The sequence below is a fragment of the Nuphar pumila genome, chromosome 10 (genome assembly GCF_984573655.1).
Source record: "Nuphar pumila chromosome 10, dmNupPumi1.hap1.1, whole genome shotgun sequence".
NCBI classification, from domain to species: domain Eukaryota; kingdom Viridiplantae; phylum Streptophyta; class Magnoliopsida; order Nymphaeales; family Nymphaeaceae; genus Nuphar; species Nuphar pumila.
In genome coordinates this window covers 98,814,861-98,836,438 of record NC_143258.1, presented here as the reverse complement: position 1 = coordinate 98,836,438, position 21,578 = coordinate 98,814,861, and the positions used below count along the sequence as shown (strand labels likewise).

Below are 21,578 nucleotides of genomic sequence, written 5' to 3'. Positions count from 1 at the left end.
CTCTCTCTCTCTCTCTCTCTCTCTCTCTCTCTCTCTCTCTCTCTCTCTCTCTCTCTCTCTCTCTCTCTATCTATCTATCTATCTATCTATATATATATATATATATATATATTGCTATTTTATTTGTTAGATACTTGGGTCAAATTATTGCATTAACGTCATCACTCATTATTGGAATTTATTTTAATTTCGCTATTGTTACTGGTTGTTGGTTCATATTGAAATGAATGTCTGTAATTATTTGTATTTTTAAATTTTGCCAAGTTTTATTTGTTCATGAGGATTACTCATTGCGCCCCGCTTCAAATTTGGGTGATACTTCTCGCTACACCTGAAAGCTTTTCACAACATTGGAAACCTTCATCAAGATATAATACGCAAAAACTAAAACAGTATCATTTACTGAACAAGTGTCCACATGCATTAGCACTTTATACAACTAGCCAACATAGTTTTTAACTTTGCATCAAGACATACTAATGAAATTATGTTCTCTAATCACCAGTTCCATTCACATGTGATACATTTATGATGAGTTAAGGCTCACTAATGCCCTATTTAAAACTTATACAGCGATATATTAGATCAAATTCATAGATAATTACTCATTGCATTATCAATGCTGTTTAGATTGAAGTTACACCTGCTATGTTTGCCATGATTTCGTGGGAGCATCAGGACTTGAAGAAACCAGCATACGGAGTACTTGTGGGAAGGAGTGATATGTAGTGGAATTATGAGGAAGCCATCAATGTTCCCAAGCTAAAAATCCACAGTAACAAAAAATATGAAGCTAGATTGAAAAGTTTCATCCAACCTCCACAGGGAATTATAATGTTTTCATGAGGCTGATCCTAAGCTGACATTATATGACAGCACCACTAATAACAAGAAGTTTAATTGACCCTCACTATCTTCCACTGGAATACAAATTTTTGCACCTATATCAAATGGACACTCCAATTTACTCTCATACCATGTCCCTTTATGTACTATTAATAACAATTTACACAAGAATATCATGTTCTTTGTCCTTTTAGCTGTGCCCATGTGACAGATTTACACCAAGCATGCTGCACCATTGCTCTAAGAAATCCAAATATCTTAATTTAATCAGTAGGCTGATCATTTCATATGCCTAACCCATTAATTTCATTGATAAAAGATCATTATTTTGTTCACTTTTCCAGATTCTTTTCAGCATCCAGATATTCAGGCTCTATTGAAGGATGTGAGCAGAATTTTGATTCGCTGCAGGCTCTTGTTAGTTTATTTTCCACTTCTAACATCTTGTATAGATTTCCCTCTCCTGCTATATGCCATGTTCTTTATCCACTAAAAATGTGGGAGATGAATTGTATTGGAAACATAAACCCCTGGATTGGCTTCCGGTAGAGAGAGATCGTGTGTAATCCCTTTATTCAATATATTGAATGGGAGGCACAGAAATGGAGAAAGATATGGAAGTGGTGGCAGTTATCCACATGGTGGGCAATCTGGTTTTAAAGGAATAACCGTTGATTCAATGATTCAGCATCCAGCATTTTGACAATCCACCAAAAAAATACAAGGGGACTTACCATTACATTGTCAAAAACAAAAAACTAAAAAAAAAAATATTTCCAGAAAAATAAACCGAGATGGTATTCCTCATCAATTTTCAGAGTCCACAAAAATACAACGAGCTAGGACATTGAAATAAGATGTGCACTTATATATACATTCACACAGAATAAAATTGCAAGTAAAAACCATCACAAAAGACAAGATTTGTAGCAAAAATATAGAATGCAAATGAATGCAATTCAATCAATAAATAATGCAGAACTTTCAAACAAGGAGGCAGCTCAAGAATATTACTGAGCATCTAAAGCAATTCTCGTATAAAATTGATGGAGAGGATGCTTCTTCTTTCCAAACTGCTTCATAACAATTTCACATTCACGTAGAATTTCATGAATTGTACAACCAGCATTATCAAATTGCATCTGTAGAAAATGGGAAAATGTGTGGGTTGGAGATTTTACGAACATAGAAATAATAAAAAATTTTGAACCAAATAAAATAAAATGAGGTAGTGTGAAGAAATCACCTTATCAAGATGGACATGCCCCACAAGTCCAGGAACTGTACCAGAACAGTGAGGTAAAGTCACCTCATTTTGAAATCTGGAATTAATAGATAACAACAAAATTAGATAAGTCTCTTGCTTGATAATATAACAATTTGCAGTAAATATAGGTAATAAATCTCATAAATTTTGAGAGTCTGCAACATGAATTATCCCATTCTATTTACTAAGTTGTGTGTTTCATATTTCCATCAAATACTCCTTCACATGCTACTCTACCAATTTCATGAGGATATCCAATTCAGATTTAGATACTGAACAATATAACATAGAGTAGATGGTGAGTCAAGATTCATACTAGAATCTAGCAAGTACAAAGTAGCATAACATGGAAGAATGAGGCAAAATAACAGATTAACGTTTGATTAACCTGTGTTGCTAACAGCAAATAACAGCTATGAATGCTGAAACATATGCAAAAAGTATGAAAATTCTAAAGTAGAGAATACAAGTTGCATCAGAAAACCTTTTTATTGATTCAAATTGTTTTGTCTCAATGACAGCAATAACAGGGACAAGTACACCATTTGGAAATCTTGCATAATATATCTTGGAAGGAATTTTTTCTACATCTTCAAGTTGATTATTCCCTGCTTTCCTTTTCCAGTTAACCTTTTTTTAGAGGCTGCAAGCTACTGAATTTCTCATCTAATGGAAGAAGTTAAGGATAGGGATGATTCGCCAAAAAATTATGGAATGCTGGAGCAAGAAAGCTTACAAAGCCATGCAAATGAACCACAAGAAATGTATAAATAATTTTGGGAAATAAATATCATACGAAGTATGAAACCTGAAAATGATATAATCATTACATCCATTTAGTGCCAGAATGTAACCAGTCCAAATTATATGCCATAGTTCATCATCAAACCTTATACCTTTGTACAGATCAAGGGAGTGTAAAGTGGAGTCCGGATCGGGTGCAATCACATGGCACAAAATTTGTGCATTGAGCACCTGATTGCCCTCCATCAGGCCTTGGGCCCCACAACTGACAGGCCCTGCCCCCAAGATGAAGGGTGATCAGGTGCTTAATGCACAAATATTTGTGCAATCATATTGCACCTGATCATTTCAAGTGTAAAGTGTAAATTTAACCATAGCAAGATTAGAATCATAACCAAGGTTGCAAAAAGTGTATCAGAACCCATATCAGCCAGGACTAAAATAAGATATATATTGTATCATAACCAAAATAAGATATGTATTGTATTATAAAAAATCGTATGTTAAAAATAAAACATCCAATAAATCCAAAAAACAGAAAAATTAAAAACATATTAACACGAAACGAAACAATGATGAATTGTATAAGATAAAACTGTAATACCGCATCAAAACAATCATATGCTATGAATGGCATGCATAAGACATCGAACATTCAGTAATCAAGATAATATGCTAGGAATGGCATGCATCTCACAAGAAAAATGCAAATGATGAAATAATATGCATATTAAACAACAAAACTAATTTAACATGTCACAATATTCATAATAGTGTGTTTACAACTTTACATAAACGAAAATAATATCATAAAGTGTTTTTCAATATTTAAAAATTTTACATAACCAAGTTTTTTCAAAATCCAAACAAAAATGAACTAAATAATGTCAATCATGATTATCTTCTTGTTCTTCCTTCTATTGCAAGAAATCTCCCCCAAAATCACTCTCAAGCTCTTTAGGAATGAGCATGAACTGACCCCAAAGGGCCTTATGTGTTTCAAAAAAATAAAAACCAAAATAAGTGCAACTTAAACAGGACTTATTGTGTATCATAAGATACACCCTGTGTCGAGATGTATTGTGAGATATAGGGGCATATCATAAGATACACCTGATACAGATACAATACAAACCTGTATCGAGATATGGGTGTGTATCATATCAGGACACCTAACAGGTACGATACGTATCATACAATACACTATGATACTTACAACATTGATCATAACATCCCGCCCAGAACCTTTGATTTCTACTTCAATCATTTATTTTGTAATGGTCCTATTAACGATGTAAACATTTTTCACTTATAGCAGGTTGCCAAGAAATGGTAGCAGACATAGAGAAGTGGCAATATAGAAAAGTAGGATTCCCGATCAGCTAAGCAGAATATACAGTCTGAACCTGAAGATCTAGCACATGGTCGATTAGACTTGACTAAACAGCAAGACAAGTCAATTATCAAGAAAGAAATAGGAACACAAATACTGATTCTAAACATAGTCACAAATATCGATGAGATTTTGAAAATCTTGGGATATTCTCGCAAGATTATCACAAAACGTGATAAAGCCGAGAATATCACGAGATTTCAAAAAACTTGCTTAATTTGTATATCTCGCAATATTGAAGCGACAACATCACGAATTTAAGGCAGCTGAGAAGCCACCAACGCAGCCAAGAATAATCATTTAAAGCAGGGGTATTTATGTACCCTGCCTTGCTAAAACGAAAGGTACTGATGATGTGGATAGTCCACATGAAATGCACGTGTTAAAGGTAGGGGAGACAACTCTCTTAAATAGAGGTGACATAAACCAGTGTTCCTCCGTCCTCTTGGATATGGGACTATTTTCTGCCCCTTTACAAGATATAACTTATAACCATGCATGATATTACCCTCTTACCTTCCACTTTAACATGCTAGTATTTTTGTATATTTTGGTCATTGTATTAATATAATATCTTATAAACTACACTTAAATATATAGTTTTTAATAAGTTTGCATATTGTTTTATTATATATTTTTTATAATAATTTTTTAAAACCCTGATATTTTTCAAAAGATTTTCCTAAAAAACAAAAATTTTCAAAATCGCCTGAGAAATTTCATCGCTGAAAAATTGCCAAGAACGACATTTGTGACCATGATATTCTAAATTAGGATCTACACCTCAAGTCAATGATGAAACCTTAACCCTAGAATCATACGCTAGTAACCTTGATGCATATGCTCATTTATAGCTGCCCTGCTTACCAAGAGTTGGCATATAATTGGATAGACCAGGACATGGTAGGTAATTCCACTAGATAGCATATTGTTGATGTCAACTTCTTTTAGCGAGTGAAACAGGTTCAAGGTTTTCAATCCCTATTAATTCTTAAAACAAAAAGGTGGTGCTAATGTACTTAATTGGCACCATAAGTGAGCATTTCAGCAATTATAGAAAAGCATAAATAACATTTTTTTAAGTAGTACTTTGGGAATGTAAAGGATATTTTTTCAAACAACAGGCAAACTTTTACAATTTGCTAAACCAACTCTGACGGTCCTAACAACACCATCATATTTCATTTACTCTTAAGAGTGAAAAAGATTTTGCCAAGTTGACAAAGTCTACTAAAGCAGTATATACACAGTAAGGCACCAATATCAGATACATTTGGAGAATTAATGAACTAGCTTGTTTTCTAGGGAAAATAATGCAAAAAAACTTGGCTAATATGAAAACAAGAAAAATCCGAAAACTGGAATATTAAAAAAATACATGTAATATTAAAATGAGTAGTGATGCACTTATTCTAAAAAAATGTGCACAGGCCAAGAGAAGGAGACAGCTCGATGGTTAGGTTACACCATCAAAACCAAGGGGTCTTGGGTTAGAATTCTTATGGGAATAATCCCCCTGCTTGCATTTAAAAAAAAAAACAGTAATTCAGCAATGTGTGTGCAACCTTAAGTGCAGCCAGGAAATTAAAGCAAAAAAAAAAGGTCTATGCTACAGCTTACAGTGACAACATAATATTGCAATAACCTTTCTCAACCAGACTTCACAGTCAGGAAATCATTATCTAATTAAAATTCTCATAGAATATTGTGAAATTGTCATGACAAAATTGTCATAACCCCAGGTGAGAAGGTGAAATTTACTCATTTTAAAAATTTGTTACAGCTGTTCAAGACCTCTTATAAACTCACCAGTATCAGTGGCTATAGCACACATGCACACGCTCATGCATGCACGTGCACAAGAGAGACAGAGACCAGACACAGGTATGTGATCTAGCTCTCTTACGGTAGTAAAACTAGCCAAACAGTAACTCGCTTATGGCAACAAAAAATAATCAGCAGCAGCAAAATCTGATTAAGGGTAATTCGTGCAGAGCAATTAAAGAATAATAATAACTTAACAACATTTTAAACTCCCCTTCTGATACACAGAGATAATTGTTGAATGAAACAAAATCACAAAAATAAAAGAAAAGTTTCTCTTCCCATTAAAAGATGGACAAGATGAACGTGAGAAAAAGGTGGCACCACACATTCAATTCATACAATGATGCCATGATTAATGCACTGCAGATAGTTACTGCGAAAATCAAATGGTGCAATAAAAACTCATTTGAAAATAAAAAAAGACATCTCTGACATTGTATGAATTGCTAATGACAAATTTGTCTAAAACAAATATCATTTGATAAAGCCACTGAATGAATAGCTTCAATATGTGTATAAGACTTAAATTTCAGATATTAAACTGTCATTTACAGTGAAAAGGAAAACTAGTTGCTGGGAAGATAGAAGAGGTTGGAGCATGTAAAATTTCATATAATATAAAGGTTCGCAATAAGGAGATGTTTGATATGCAAAACTGGTCACATACTCAACCACAAACTCAGCTGCCAGATCTTTCAATGTCTTCCTTTGCAAGTGATTTTGAACAATAAATGCTGCTTTTTCCTTGCAGTACGTTCTGGCACAAGTGCAGTCTTTCAGGTAAACTATCACCCGAGTATCAATAGGATCATTTTTTGAGTTAAATTTGCAAAATAGAATCTCCTGTTCAAGGGGAAAAAATGTCAAAATTGCATACGTCATAAGGCATTTCTAAACAGCTTTGCAGTATGATACCTTCATATTGTCCCAAGACGAATTGTTGCTTGGGGAGGACTCTAAGACAGCCTTATAAGCAGGATTTGAAACTGCTGTTGCAGCCAATACACCAACAGGCTCACCAGAAGAAGACGAAATCTCAGAAGTAGGCCCAGCTCCAGTGGAGTATGCAAACTGAACAATACAGTTAGTGCAAATGCTTCTAACTGTCCCATCATAGCAAATTGTCACATCCCGTAGAATGGCCATCAGATTTTTAAACAGAAGACCAGGCTCTGTAAGCCCTCTTGATGACCGTACAATCCCTTCTCTCGATGCAACAGAATGTATCATATCCTCAAAAGGGTCTAACCCATTAAACAAACAGCTCCCAACCAAACCCAACGACTCTGGCGAGTACTGATTTCCCTCAATGTATTTTTGTTGAGAATGAGAAATAAAGTAGTTCACCAAATCATTGGAGTAATACTTGCCTCTTGAATATAACTGGAGGCCCACAAAGCCTAGCTGTTGAACAACTTTATTGATTGCTTGATCACTGTTTGTATCAATGAGTGAACCCAGTGATGATGCTTTTGAAATAAACTGAACAACCGGACGCTTGACCTCCTGTAAGTAACTTTCTATTTGTGACTCAACGAGGTCATTATTAGTTGACCTCATAAAATGCAGCAAAGGCATTAGCTCCTGAAGATGTCTTCTAATCTCATAGACAATAACCTTGGGGATGCAGAAGTCATGTAATCCAACACTACATCCATGGGAGAATAAAAGCTCCATAAGCAATGGCTGTAGCAAATTAAAGACTTTAATTGCCTCGGATGCACCCTTTGCCACAACAATGGATGTAAAAATCTCTGTCAAGTATGTGTTCAGCTGCCCTCTACTGACCTCAAATTCCAAAATTTCACTTCTGCAAATCTCATACCTCTGACCACCACAATCAAGTAATTCAGGCAAAGCAGACTGGAGTATTTGCAGAAAAGTCCAGAAAGGTCCAGTTCCCGCTGCCTTAATAATTGCTGGTTCTATCAACTTGGGAGATGTCAACATCATCAACTGTTGTGCATGTGCTTTATCTAATAAGAAAATCATATAAACTAGTTTTGCAGCCAGAAGAGAGTCATGCACCAGTTGAATGTTCAATGATCCATTGTGTGAACTGAGCAATTGTTTCTCAACAGCAAACAGCTCCTGGACTTCTGCCTTGGCAGCTAATGATTGAGGATAAAATATATGAATGCAATCACCATCAAAATCAGCCCCAAGAGCACCACATATTAGGGGATTGATCTTAACGACATGGTCATCATGGATATACACGGAAAATGCTTGTAATGAATGCTTGTGGGTACTAGGAGGCCTATTGATGAAGACAACATCACCATCGATGATCCTTCGATTTATAACCTGGCCAATTCTAAGTGACTGAGGTATCTTTGAACTTTCCTTCACTGCATATTTACATGTCCCATCTTTATATGTAAGGCATAACCCTTTCTCTACAAAAGTCTGCAATTTATCCTTGTTGATAGATGTAACTTTCTCCTCAATTGTAATCTTTCGGGCAATTTCAAGGGGCAATCCTATTTCATTTACTCCCTTGTATGCATCACCAGTTATAACACTACGAGAAGAGAAGCCTGAACCTTTTCGAATAAATAGTGTTCTCATTTTCTCAAGCCATGCCTTTGCACAGACATTTCCTTCTCCACTTACTTGAAGTTTCTTTTCAACAGTTTTAGGAGCCTGAATTAATGAAAGAAATAGGAACTAAGTTGCATAGCATAACAAACAAGAGAAGCCAAGCATGATAGATAATTATTTAGTTGATTGTGACATAAAACAAGTAATTTCAGTAGAAAGTAGAAACATTTGTTTGCCAATAAACATCATAATGTGCACCTTTGCAGCACCTCTCTTCTGCATATATTGGGCACATGCAGCCTGCAGATCACTGGACTCAATTTCATGTGATTCAAAATTCACAAAACCAGATCGTGACTTCTTAATCATGTCTGCCTTGGTCAATACTCTTCTGAGCATAGACATGGAAGCATCCTGAAAAAGGAAAAAATGATGCAGCAATGTAAACAAAAGATGAATAAGAAAATGTCTTCCAGAAATGTTCTCAGCAACAGCATCGAGAGTTGCATGAGGAAGAGCAACTTACAGATGACATGCTAGTTATAGCATCAGGAAGGTCAGGTACACAGAGACCATTAGGAGGCACAGGTAAGCATTTCAATACAAAACCAGACTGAGCAAAACATCCTCTTTTAGCTAGTGCATCTGTTGTCTCTTGGGGAAGATTTTCAAGAATCTGTAGAGCCTGAATACCATGAGCAAAATCAAGTTAAGGATGATGCACAGCAGTTCAAGCCAATGCATGACATAATGAAATTATTTCAAGATAGACATCAAGTACAAAGAAAGTTGAATGAGTGCCTATAACAGGAAGAAAATGAAAAATAAGAAACAGTAGATTGTTTATTGAACATGGAAAACTAAACATAAACTTAAATGTCTTCCAAAAGCATCACATCTGGGCTTGTTGTTTTAGCTGAAGTAGGCTGTTATAAAATTGCACCAAAACTAACATACATCATTATTAACCATATATCGCACATGCAGTTAAATAGTTCATAAGTTGCTAAGTAAGACAACTAATCACACTGATAATATAAATTTTTTTAATTATCATAGAAAGTTTAAAAATCATGTAATTTCAACATTAAACACTATGATTTACAGTTAATACGTGCAATCTTCACAGAAGCAGCTGATTTGCTTCTTTAAGTCCTTACTCAGAACAATATGTTATATCAACTTCAGTAACCCTGACAATGGATTAACCCATCTCATCTCAAAAGATCATGACCAAGATTTCTGATCTTAATGCACACAGAGGAACCTGAGCCAGCTCTTCATGAGCAAAACCTAAGCAATGCTAGTGAGTAACTAATGAATAAGCTAATCCAATGATAAACTAACTCTGAAAGAAGAAACTGCACATATTAAAAGAAGAATCCATGGACTATAAGCCTAAAGAGATCTCTGAAACAAAAACAACCGAACTTAGTGTAACAGATCAGCTATCAAAGTAGAACAAATAAAAGTTCAAAAGGTATGCACTACTGACCAAGTTGAAAATCTCACCTCATAAGGGAGTAAAGGTCGACATGGTCCATTTTGGTAAGAATGCCCATATCTATCTAAGAAGCTCCAATATCCTACAGGCTCTTTTCCTTTTGGAAATTTCAACTCTAAAGACAAAGCTCCATCAACATTCTTCGTCTCTTTTAACAGTATTGGAAACATCTGAAATCAAAATATAACTTGAAAAAAAAATTCAGTGACATCAAATAAATACCTACCATATGCAGCAGCTAAAGTAACCATGGAAGAAGTATATGCTAGTAAGAATCCAAACATAGAAGTAATTATGTCAACATGCATCAATAATTATTAAGAACAGAAACAGATAACAAAGAGAACACATAAGGATCAACGGTACAAGTAACCATCAATGGCAAAGTATACTGATCCAATGAAAAGGAAAAAAATATAGAAGTGATATCTGAAGTGTAAAGCAACCATTTGAGAAGCACACACACACTGATATATATATATATATATATATATATATATATATATATATATATATATATATATGTGTGTGTGTGTGTGAGAGAGAGAGAGAGAGACGGAGATATTATAAATTGGCATTGCAGCTTAATTAGGTGGAAGCATGACACAAGCATAACTGAGGCAAAGGAATCGACCAGTAATAGAACAAACACATAGATTTCCTTGCGTTGTAGTCCAAGAACAATGGATGGTTTTGACCAAGAAGAGTCTCATGACACACACTGATATATCGATATATATGCATATATATATATATATATGAGAGAGATGGAGATATTATAAATTGGCATTGCAGCTTAATTAGGTGGAAGCATGACACAAGCATAACTGAGGCAAAGGAATCAACCAGTAATAGAACAAACACATAGATTTCATTGTGTTGTAGTCCAAGAACAATGGATGGTTTTGACCAAGAAGAGTCTCATGACACATGCACTATCAACCTACAAAATCAAAACTAAGCCATTATGATGCCTTCCTAACATGACCAGCAAGAAGAATTGTAGAGATAAATTTGTTGTGTTGATTGGTATAACTCTTGTGGTTATTCAGGTACCTTAGTCCCAATTGCAAGCAAAATAATTTAAGAAAGTATACCTGACACCTCGAGCAAGGCTGATATGAAATTCCTGAGACCTTAGTCAAGCCAGAACCAGCAATCGACTTGCCCTAAAGATTTCAGATAGACCCCAATTAAGAAAGAATTAGATAATTTAGTGAATATTTGTAATAGAAATAGTAACAGAAGCTACAACAACAACAATGCAAACAGTGGTATTAAAAACAATCCACGAGCTAATTGTCAGGTAATAAGTTACAAGAACAAAATAATTAACCAGTTATCTTGGTTACCATAACCGCAAACTACGTAGTCAAAACGCAATTATTTACCCAGTGCAAGAGGATCTCGATTTTTTAAACATCAGCAAACTCTAAAATTAGTCCAGCAAGACAGGAAAAACTTTATACATTATATATATATATATCATTCATAGTGCTATTCAACTAGCATATAGGAATTGAAATTTTCTATAGCCAATATTTCAGTTGTGAATAATAGGTAAAATAGCTTGATCGATAGAATTGATTAAACCAGGATAAGGGTTAAACCTTCGAGAAAAACAAGCATCAATATATAATACATTCTTATGAAATTCTCAGAACTTTTCAAAATAGAAAAGATAATATAACATCAGCAGAAAACTGCTGCAGTAGATGGATATTCTTCCATCCTTAGATCAACTTCAATTGCAAATTTCCAATTGATTAACAAACAAGAATGTTCTCCAATGTTGCCAATCTAAGTCACATAGACTCGGCAAAGCAGGTGCCGCACCCGCGTCGACGCGATGCAACGCGGGTGCGGTCAACACAACCCTGGGTGCGGTCAACGCACTCAGGGTCATTTAGGTCCAATTTTTAGACTGAATTTTTAGACTGAATATTTTTTTCGCCCGATGAAAAGCGAGTGAGAGAAGGAGGATTAGGGAAAAATCCTCCTGAAGCCTGAATGCCGATGCCGACGATCTCCGACTCCTTCCGGCCGCTCCTCCTCAGTTCTCAGGTATGTCTCCTTCCGACTTGCTCTCTCTCTCACTCTCACTCACTCTCCGTCACTCTCATTGTCTCTCTTCTCTTCGTCACTCTCGTTGTCTCTCACTCGCTCTTCGTCACTCTCACTGTCTCTCTTCTCTCTGATTGTATTATACGTGGGTAGCATCTAGGGTTTTTAACTTTTTATTAATAGGCGTTTTGGACATTTCAAAATTTTTTCAATAATATTATTTGGGGGTTTTGGGAATTCCAAAAAAAAATCAATAATGTTATTTGGGGGGTTTGGGCATTCCGAAATTTTTTGATGAATTGATGATGCTATAGAGGTATATAGTTAATGAAATTTGTATTTATTTTTGGGGGATCTTTGACTATTTGATTTTGGGGCTTTTGATTCTATGCTAAAATGGGTTTTGTGAGCTTCATGATTTTTTATTTCGTTTATAATCTGTTTTATTAGTTGCTTATGCTTGATGACTTAAGGTCAAATGCTACTTTCATCTTTTTGGAAAAGTCGTTCTATCAACCATTGCTTAAAATGTGTTGCTATGTTATGGGCATGTAATGGGTTTAATTTATTTGTTTTGGGATTGATTCATTATCTAAGTTCAGTTCATAGGATTATAAGATCTACCAAGTTACAGAAGTTATTGATTTGTCAATATTTTAAGGTGCAGTTGCTCACTTTCCTATTTCAAGAAACACAAGGTATTCTCTTCATTCAAGTTCTTTTGCCGGTTGCTCTTCGTACATGTGTATGCTTATGTGTTTGTACTCGATTTTAGTTTCTGTTGCGTGGTCATAATTCTGCTGCAGTTCGTTTCATAACTCATTTAATGACACATGCTGCGGAAGGTTTAATGTTAGAAATATGGAGTTACATTGAATCACTCAAGCATGTATATGTTCATATAACCTGGTTAATGTACCCCTGTTTTGACCAGTCCAAGACATATAGTTGACTACGAAAATGGTCTATCTGACTACGCCAACCTTGAAACTGTCAAGGTTCCCTTTATATATATATAATAGTGTTACTGTTGTTAACTGTTAAAACTTCAAAATTATATATATATATGTACAATTTTGCCCTGCCGCACCCCCACACCCAAGGTTTTTTAAAGTGCCGCATCCCCGCACCCGCACCCATGTGACTTAGTTGCCAATCATAAACGTAGCTTGGATAACATTGGAGAATTACCAACTGATCTAAGTGACCTTAAAGATGTCAAGCCCAACATGTATACACAAGATAAGATACAATATCTTCCAAGAATAACATAGTATCTAGAAATATTTATATATCTGTAGGAGCATCATGTCCAAATACCATCACTAAAAGATAAGGATAGGTTTACCTACCAAAATCAAAAGAATAGCAAATGGTCAATGATGTGTTTACCAAGTTCCCAAGCCAACAAGGTGTTTTAAATCAGATGATCTCAAACCGGCATACTGGTCTTTAAGCATTTGGTGACCCGTGCCCCAACAGTCCAAGGCAGAAAGAGGTAAGAACCCTGAGTAAGTTCTATGGCAAACGAGATCTTGAAATGATATCATCAATGCATTTGAATGTGCAACTTGTTGAGTCATCAGTTTGGTTGTAAAAAGCACATGTCATGATCTACATATTTCCCACTTGCATCTCAAGAACATTCTGTTGCAACCATATAATGATGGACTAAGTTCAAGAAATAAATAAAAAAAGAAAGAAAGAAAAAAAAACGACGGATAAGGGAAACTGGGAAAGTGTTCAAGACCTAATTGCTTCCTTTTTCACAAATTTCTACTATTGGATTAAATAGCTTGGTAGTCCAATTACTATAATTTTATTCACTTGTTTGAATAGATGAAAATGTATACAACTCCTATGTAATACAAAAACTGCTTATAATGCTTAGTATTTTTTCAATAAGTTTATACCAGGCATATTTGTACTTGAATATGATACTGATTACTTATACAATCTTTTTTAATGTACATCTCAGGTACATAGCAGTACTCATCCTTTTATTCATCTCATACATTTTATTTTGTACGAATCCTTTTTTGTCACTCACCAAGCTTTTTAACCTTGATTCATTCATATCATGAACCTAAATCCTATGATGAAGGTATTTTCTAGCCTGTATGGCAACAAGCGATGAGTGAGGGGTTAAGTGCATTGAAGAGAATGAAGAGGTGTACGTGGAACTAAGTCAGAGGATCACAAACAATGAAGGAAGAGCAACAATGTGGGTACGGGGACACTGATATATATATATATATATATATATATATATATATATATATATATATATATATATATATATATATATATCACATAAATACAAAATAAATTCAAAATAAACTGAATATAATCTAAATATATATGCTATATTTAAAATATATATTATATACTGAAAATATAAAGTTATAAATTGAAAATATAATTATAAATTATAAATTGAATACAAACTTCTATGTGCGGAGGGTAAAATGGCATGTCCAAGTCTCAAAGCATGTCGACACAGATACGGAGGACAAAATGGAGCGTCCAGGTACCATAGTTTTGGAGGGATGTCATAGGATAGACATTCTACTATGAGATTATGTGCATCTTTTAGCGACTCTAATAGCATGGAAAAGTAAGAAGCAACAGAGGATTGCCTTGTCTATAGCTGAGGCCGAGCATAGGGTCATGGGCTCATGGCTCAAGTCATTGTTGAGATTGTGTAGTTGATATGGTTGCCAGAAGACATGAGAATTAAGGTAAATGGAGGGACCCCATTGATTGTGGCAATCAAAGTGCCATTCATATAGCTAAAAAATTTGAGTGTCATGAGAGAACGAAAATAATGAGATAGATTGTTATTTCACAGGCAAAGCATACTTGGAGGAGGTCATCTCATTGTCATACATTGGAACAGCCCACCAGATTGCATATTGTTTCACTAAGAGTTTGCCTCTTAAAGCATTTCAGATATTCCTCTACAAACTTGGAATGATTGTGTTCACATCATCTCAAGTTTGAGGAAGAGCATTGAGAAACGTAATATTATGTATCACGAGTGTGGGCAACACTTATTTATGTATTACTATGCATGTGTAGGGGTAGTTTTGTACTTTAGCATTTAAAGGTGTGATAGTCAATGTAAGAGGGCAATTTTGGTCGAAAATAATCTTAGTTGTGGAAAAAGGGGTTGACCCATGTCTGTCGTATTACTACAACATTTTCTCAATCGAATGGAGCTTCTAGTCTATTCTTCCTCTCATTCTCATGCTTTCTTCTATGTTTGTACCATAAACATCTGAATCTGTAGATTACTCACTTTCAACGTCAATCAAGTAATAGGCTTATGCATCATCTATCATTTTTCCTAGAAGTAAACATATTCAGATTGCAACTTTCATTGTGTTGACAATTGAGTTTTATTGGGTCTGTTGTTATCTCTTTCTATCTGCTAAATACCTTCCAAACTTTTTTTATTTCACACGCATGCATGTGCATAGGGGTGTCAACAGGTGAGGTCGGGTTTGGTTTGGATCTAGGTGGGACCAAACCCATACCTGATTTGCTATGTCACGGGGACTCTTCAACTAGGTGCCGCACCCGCATCGCACCCGCACCCGATGCGGTCAACCTGACCCTGGGTGCAGTCAACACACCCAGGGTTATTTATGTCCAACTTTTGGACTTTATATATATATATATATAATTTTTTATATTTTTGCCGCACCCCCGCACCCATGTTTTTTGAAAGTGCTGCACCCGCACCCATGTGACATAGCTGATTTGAGATGATGGTACCGGGTCTTGACCCAGGTCTAATCGAACTCACCATAAGAGAAACCATACCCGAATCCTATAAGGATCCCATGAACCAGACCTGGACCATACCCGGTATAATAATATTTTTTATTTTTTTTACATTGAAATTTGCGGATCTTAGTCGAAACTCGGGTTGGGCCTAGGCCTGGTATGAAATTTCACAAACCATACCCAGCTCCACATATTAATTGGACCCTTTGGGTCCAACCCAAATTTTAATCGGACCTTGTTTATCACCAAATCCTGACCCTATAGGGTATGGTACGGTTAAGGTCCAGGTCAAACCCGACCCATTGACACCGAGCATGTGTGATTTCTGTCCACTTTCGTTGAGCTTTTTGATATCACACATGCATACATGTGCACACGTGCATGCATGCATGCATAAACACAAATATACACACATATGTGCAAACGCAGAGAGGGATGGAAAGAGAGAAAGAGAACCATTCTTCTTCTAGGCAACACTTTAATGTATCTAAGCTGCTGCTTTTGCATTTCTTAAATGGTGTTGACTGCTGCTTGCTTGTCATATTCTTTCTTCTACAAATTCTCTTTAATAAGCATTCAGTAAACACACAAACACATATATATATATATATATAGAGAGAGAGAGAGAGAGAGAGAATTTCCTTGCGCATGTACTAGCTAAAAGCACAAAGGATTACACATAAGTATTTCTATTACTAAGGGAAGAAATTCTATCTGAAGTTGGACAAAGAACTTAAAAGTCCAATATAGAGGACGGACTTACTTACCTAGCACTTAAGTACCATCATAAGAAAGGGCAGCAAGACAAGTCACCAGCTTACAAATGACAGATGGATGCAGATTATCATTAACTCAAATTTGGCAAAGCAAACGAAATATAGTTGACAGATGAAAATTGTTTATCAATAGAAGGAAAGGCAAGAGAATTGAATAGATCTCCCTCATCTTAATACAGGTCCTTTCCCAGTCACGGAGGAAAATAACAGAAAAATACCACAACACTTTTATTTAAGCAAAAGTTGTTTCCCTTAAAAAAAGCTAGAAGATATAGTCTTTTTACATTTACTTGGTTGCAGCTTGGATGACAATTACACAAAGCACCCTCACATGGTTGCACTGATATCACCACAACTAGGTAACTGGTCCAGCCATTCTAACAAAATGATCTATCTAACTGTACATCATGAATCTATAAGGAGTCATTAGAAAAATCTGAACATAAGTTGAACCTAGTAAATGAACGCTGAAAAAGCTTTGTGACCATGGAAACAGAATTGCCTGAATCATATTTAGCAGAGAATCATTTACTTGATCAACAGCGGATGAATGAATGGTACATTAGAAGATGTTAAGTTAAAATAGCAAAACTTAGACTGCAGCATGTTTCTCTTTGGCATAAGCTATAAACAGAAAAAACTTGATAGAATAGCCAGCTCTATGATGATCTTCGGCAATAATCTATAAAGGCCAAAATTCTGATAGAATAGACAGCTCTATGATGAGTCATCAATGCTAAAAATGATAGATATTTAGAAGTGATTAACACATTGATCAATGTGTTCCGGCTGCAAAAGGATATAGAAGCATTTAGTAAAGCAAATATCAGTTACAGCAAAAGTATGCATACCATCCTCTTCTTTATCTTTAAACAATTCAAGCATATCATGCTGAGAATGCGTTTTAGCTCAGTGACATGATGTGGATGAAATATTGGCGTTGGCAACTGAATATACCCAAAGTGACCTACATAGACATTAAAAATAACATATTTAATCATGTTTATAACATAGAAAACTCGCAACTAAAGATTTTTCTTAAAGAAATAACAATCAAAATTCAAAAGTCTGTACCTTCACATTCCCCAGGTTCTGATGTTCCACATGATTCACATTTACCAGACATCACAGGTAAGCCGAGGAATGGATTCATCAATTGGTTAGGATAATTTATTGGGCAATCACTCGCAGAATATAACTGCTGAAATAAGAGAGAAAATGCTACCATATTAATTGCCAATTTGCCACACTTCTACAATGTCCAAAACCAAGTGCATGCAATTCAAGAACACAAATAACATAGTACAAGTATGCAAATGAGAAAGCTAGCCTGCTGGAACTTCAACCCCAGAAAAATTTGCGACTTCTTTATACAAACCATCAACAATTAACCAACTAAAAAAATCAAATGAATTTTCTAATGCATTGACTGATCTGTCAATTATGCTACTCATACAAGTAAATCATTTGCATGGGTTGGGCAAAAATCTATATCAGCATGTCCACCTTAGATACGTTTCAAAGATTAATATGTGCCTCAATATCCTGATATTAATAAATATCATTCACATTCCAATTTGTCATCCATGTAAAACAGCCATAGCAACACACCGAGATCTACCAGAAGAAGTAAGAAGTTTGTAAAAATTAGAAATCTGAAACCAACACATGCTCATTTGGAGGGATGTACGGTGTACCATGTGAAAGAATGACACAAGGACATCCATGTGAGGATGGGCGTAAAGTTATTGGGCCTGGTGCCATAAGATCATCACCTCAGGACATGAAATGTGTGCCTCAAAACGAGGTGCATGAACTGCACAACAACTTGTGAGAAGCACACCTCATGTATTGAAGGTCAATTTAAACAAATGCCAAATGTAAAGGAAAGGAGTTGATCAACTTTATTCACCTTTTTCCCTTCCCCCTTTCTCCTAACACTAGCACTCCTTCAACTACATTCAGCAATGTCTCTTGCTACATATCTAGCGTGGAGACCAACTCTAATGATCATTTTATGGGATCTCTGTGTGTGTGTATTTAAGAAGCATCACCTGAGGTGAGGCCCTTCCCATTCTACATTGGTATGACACCATCGAAAAAAATGCCCCTTTACTGACACTCAAGCTCCCACACATATTTAAGAGTTTCCACGCTCTTGCACCATGACAAACACCTATAGAGAAGCTAACAGCACCTTAGGTGAACTCAGTGGCATATTTGGCCAAGTACAAGGCCCTTTCTAGCCACTCAAGCTCTCACACCCATTCAAAAATTTGCACAAAGTTGCCAAGAAGGGAAATGGAAAGAAAAAAAAATGTTGAGAAACGAAAAGGGGAAATGAGACTTTCTAAAGTTCATGGGAAATGGGAAACAAGACTTTCTAAGGTTCGTGGGAAACAAGGAACGTGATATATATATATATATATATAGAGAGAGAGAGAGAGATAGATATATAGATATATAGTGTGCAGCAAAACTGCAAATGACGATATCGTTCTGACCCATAGTTTTGAAGTGTTTTATGACAGATCTGAACCGTTAGATGTGTTTAGCATGCTCGATTTAGTTGGAATCGACTCTTGGAGCATGTTTTTTCGATGAAAAAAACATGTTTTATGAGCCAGGAAAAACTGGTACCTTCATAGCCATTGATTTTGGATCACCGGAAAAACCTTTATACAGGTCAGATTACGGTGATCCAAAGGCCGGTTCCCACTAAACAAAACCTATAGATCACATCTATTGCGTTAGATGTGAGAAAAAATGCCAAAAAAGACGATTTATGAGGGGGCAGAACGAAAAGGTGGGCAGGAGCGCATTATATATATATATATATATATATATATATATATATATATATATGCTGTGTGTGTGTGTGTCGAGCAAAACAGCAAATGTTGACAATATGGAATATTATAAGTTTACGTAAACTTTACTTTTTTACTGATATTATGAGAAATAATAATGATTAATATTTTTATAAAATGTATGATTACAATGATTTCTACTAAAATAATTAATTACAATTTTGAATAACACATGTATCTCAACTTTTCATTGAAAAAAAGTTCTTAATTAAGAAAAACTTGCAAAACAAATTCGGAAATATGTTTCCCATATAAAGCAAGTAGGTTTCACATGCTTTTTTAGAAGTTTCGCACAACCAAACCACAGACAGATACATGCCAAAATATATTAAAGCAAAAATTAAAAAGTATTTTTAACCATCTTCAAATTGATTTGAAAATTAACTGGTTCAGGTCTGTTTCGTATCAATTTTCGGTCGATATGACAAGAATTGGCCGATATACTGACAACATTGCTTTGAACAGGAACACCTTGACCAACCATGCCATGACAAACTTGGCCAGCCTCACAAGCCCGCACACCTCAATAGCCCACTTGTCCCATCCCCATCTCCAGTTGAATGGTGGGAGATGGTGAGCGTAAGGGAAGTTGGTCAAGAGATTGAGGATGCAAATGGGCAAGTAGGTCCTATAGTTGATTTACAGTTTACTAGGTCCGAATGGCTCTTCAGATCCCTCTTCTTCTTAGTGTTAAGATCATAGTAATCATCTTCATGGCTTCACTTCAGCTAACATGGGGTTTTGCTGCTTAAGAAAAGCAACATTTGGGTGTGGTTTATGCCTGAGGTTTTCTGTGATGTCGTCATGGAATCCGTGTTTTACATTTAGAACATAAAGATATCGGGTACCAACAAACTTGCCGTATTAAGGAGGCATAGTCATTAACCATGTTAACCGAAGATTGATATGAGTGTTACCGTCAAGCACACCACAATGCAGACATGTGTACATACATGTCCACATATATGCCCAAAAGCATCTATTTAAAACATGAAGAAATAGCAGCCAAACTAACAATGAATTGCATATGAGAGAAAAAGAGAAAGCACCCTTTGTTTTCACAAATAGAGGAAAGACAAAATACTTCTACACCACGTCTACGAAAAAATAGCATGACATCACATTAAGAGCGAAAAAAAAAGAAAGAAAAAGATCAGCACTTACAACTTCATCGGATGATGACAAGTTAAAGCCAACGCTAAGAAGCGTTGCTTCTGGATAGGAGGACGCCGTCACAACGCTCTCCATTTCCTTCACCCACAACCAACGCATCATCGAAAAGCATCAGGATACACGGCAATCGATCCTTACTGCTAATTGCAGCAAAAAAAAAAAGAACAACAGACTGATGGCGAAGCAGAAACAATCGGAACCGCAAACACGAAAAACATTTTAGCATAAGCTCTCCGACACAAGAAACTGAAAGTTCGTCGGATGCCATCATCATACGAAACGGTGGTGATATCAACCAAAGAGAGATAACAAAGGAAATCACTGAATCATCAAATGGGAAATGCATTTCACTAAAAATGCCTCCCAGCATCATAAATAATGCCAAGTTAGAGAGAGAGGCGTCACCTAGGGGCTCTAGGGTTTCTTCTCTGCTTCTCTGAGCTTCCCTCTACGTCAATGCATGCGGAGGGCTTCTGTTCGTAAACAAGGGAGGAGGAGGGGGGGGAGGAGGGAGAGGAGAAGAGAGAGACTGCCTTTGGACCCTGTCAGGCCCTCTTCTTCTTCAATTTGTACTTTTTCTTTTTATTGGTTTGATTTAACTATTTTATTCTACTCTCTTTTTTCGATGACACGGGACCAGAGACACGATATTTTTGTGTAACAATCAACTAAACGTAATACAACAAGAGACACGACACAGATAAAAATTTGGCGCATCCTTGTGACGTATCAGTTATCTGAGTCTGGCATAATTCCGTACGGTGTGGGACCGGGAAAC

The 21,578-nt window shown here is 35.8% G+C and overlaps 1 protein-coding gene across 2 annotated transcripts in view; it reads right to left on the bottom strand.

Moving 5' to 3' along the window:
* NRPD1B (nuclear RNA polymerase D1B) overlaps positions 1-21,279 on the bottom strand; it is a 64,657-nt gene extending 43,378 nt beyond the window's left edge. The window contains exons 1-12 of one of the 2 annotated variants that reach the window (XM_090019449.1): positions 21,206-21,279; positions 20,792-20,878; positions 17,832-17,958; positions 17,609-17,724; positions 11,223-11,294; positions 10,134-10,295; positions 9,148-9,306; positions 8,880-9,035; positions 6,993-8,723; positions 6,745-6,920; positions 2,093-2,168; positions 1,861-1,988 (exon numbers count right to left, since the gene is read on the bottom strand). In XM_090019449.1, the coding sequence (XP_089875575.1) occupies positions 1,861-1,988; positions 2,093-2,168; positions 6,745-6,920; positions 6,993-8,723; positions 8,880-9,035; positions 9,148-9,306; positions 10,134-10,295; positions 11,223-11,294; positions 17,609-17,724; positions 17,832-17,958; positions 20,792-20,875 (2,987 nt within the window). In that variant the 5' untranslated portion in view covers positions 20,876-20,878; positions 21,206-21,279. Of the gene's footprint in view, positions 1-1,860; positions 1,989-2,092; positions 2,169-6,744; positions 6,921-6,992; positions 8,724-8,879; positions 9,036-9,147; positions 9,307-10,133; positions 10,296-11,222; positions 11,295-17,608; positions 17,725-17,831; positions 17,959-20,791; positions 20,957-21,205 lie in introns of those variants that run through there. The other variant, XM_090019448.1, reaches the window with a different exon arrangement.
* Positions 21,280-21,578: the final 299 nt, after the last annotated feature.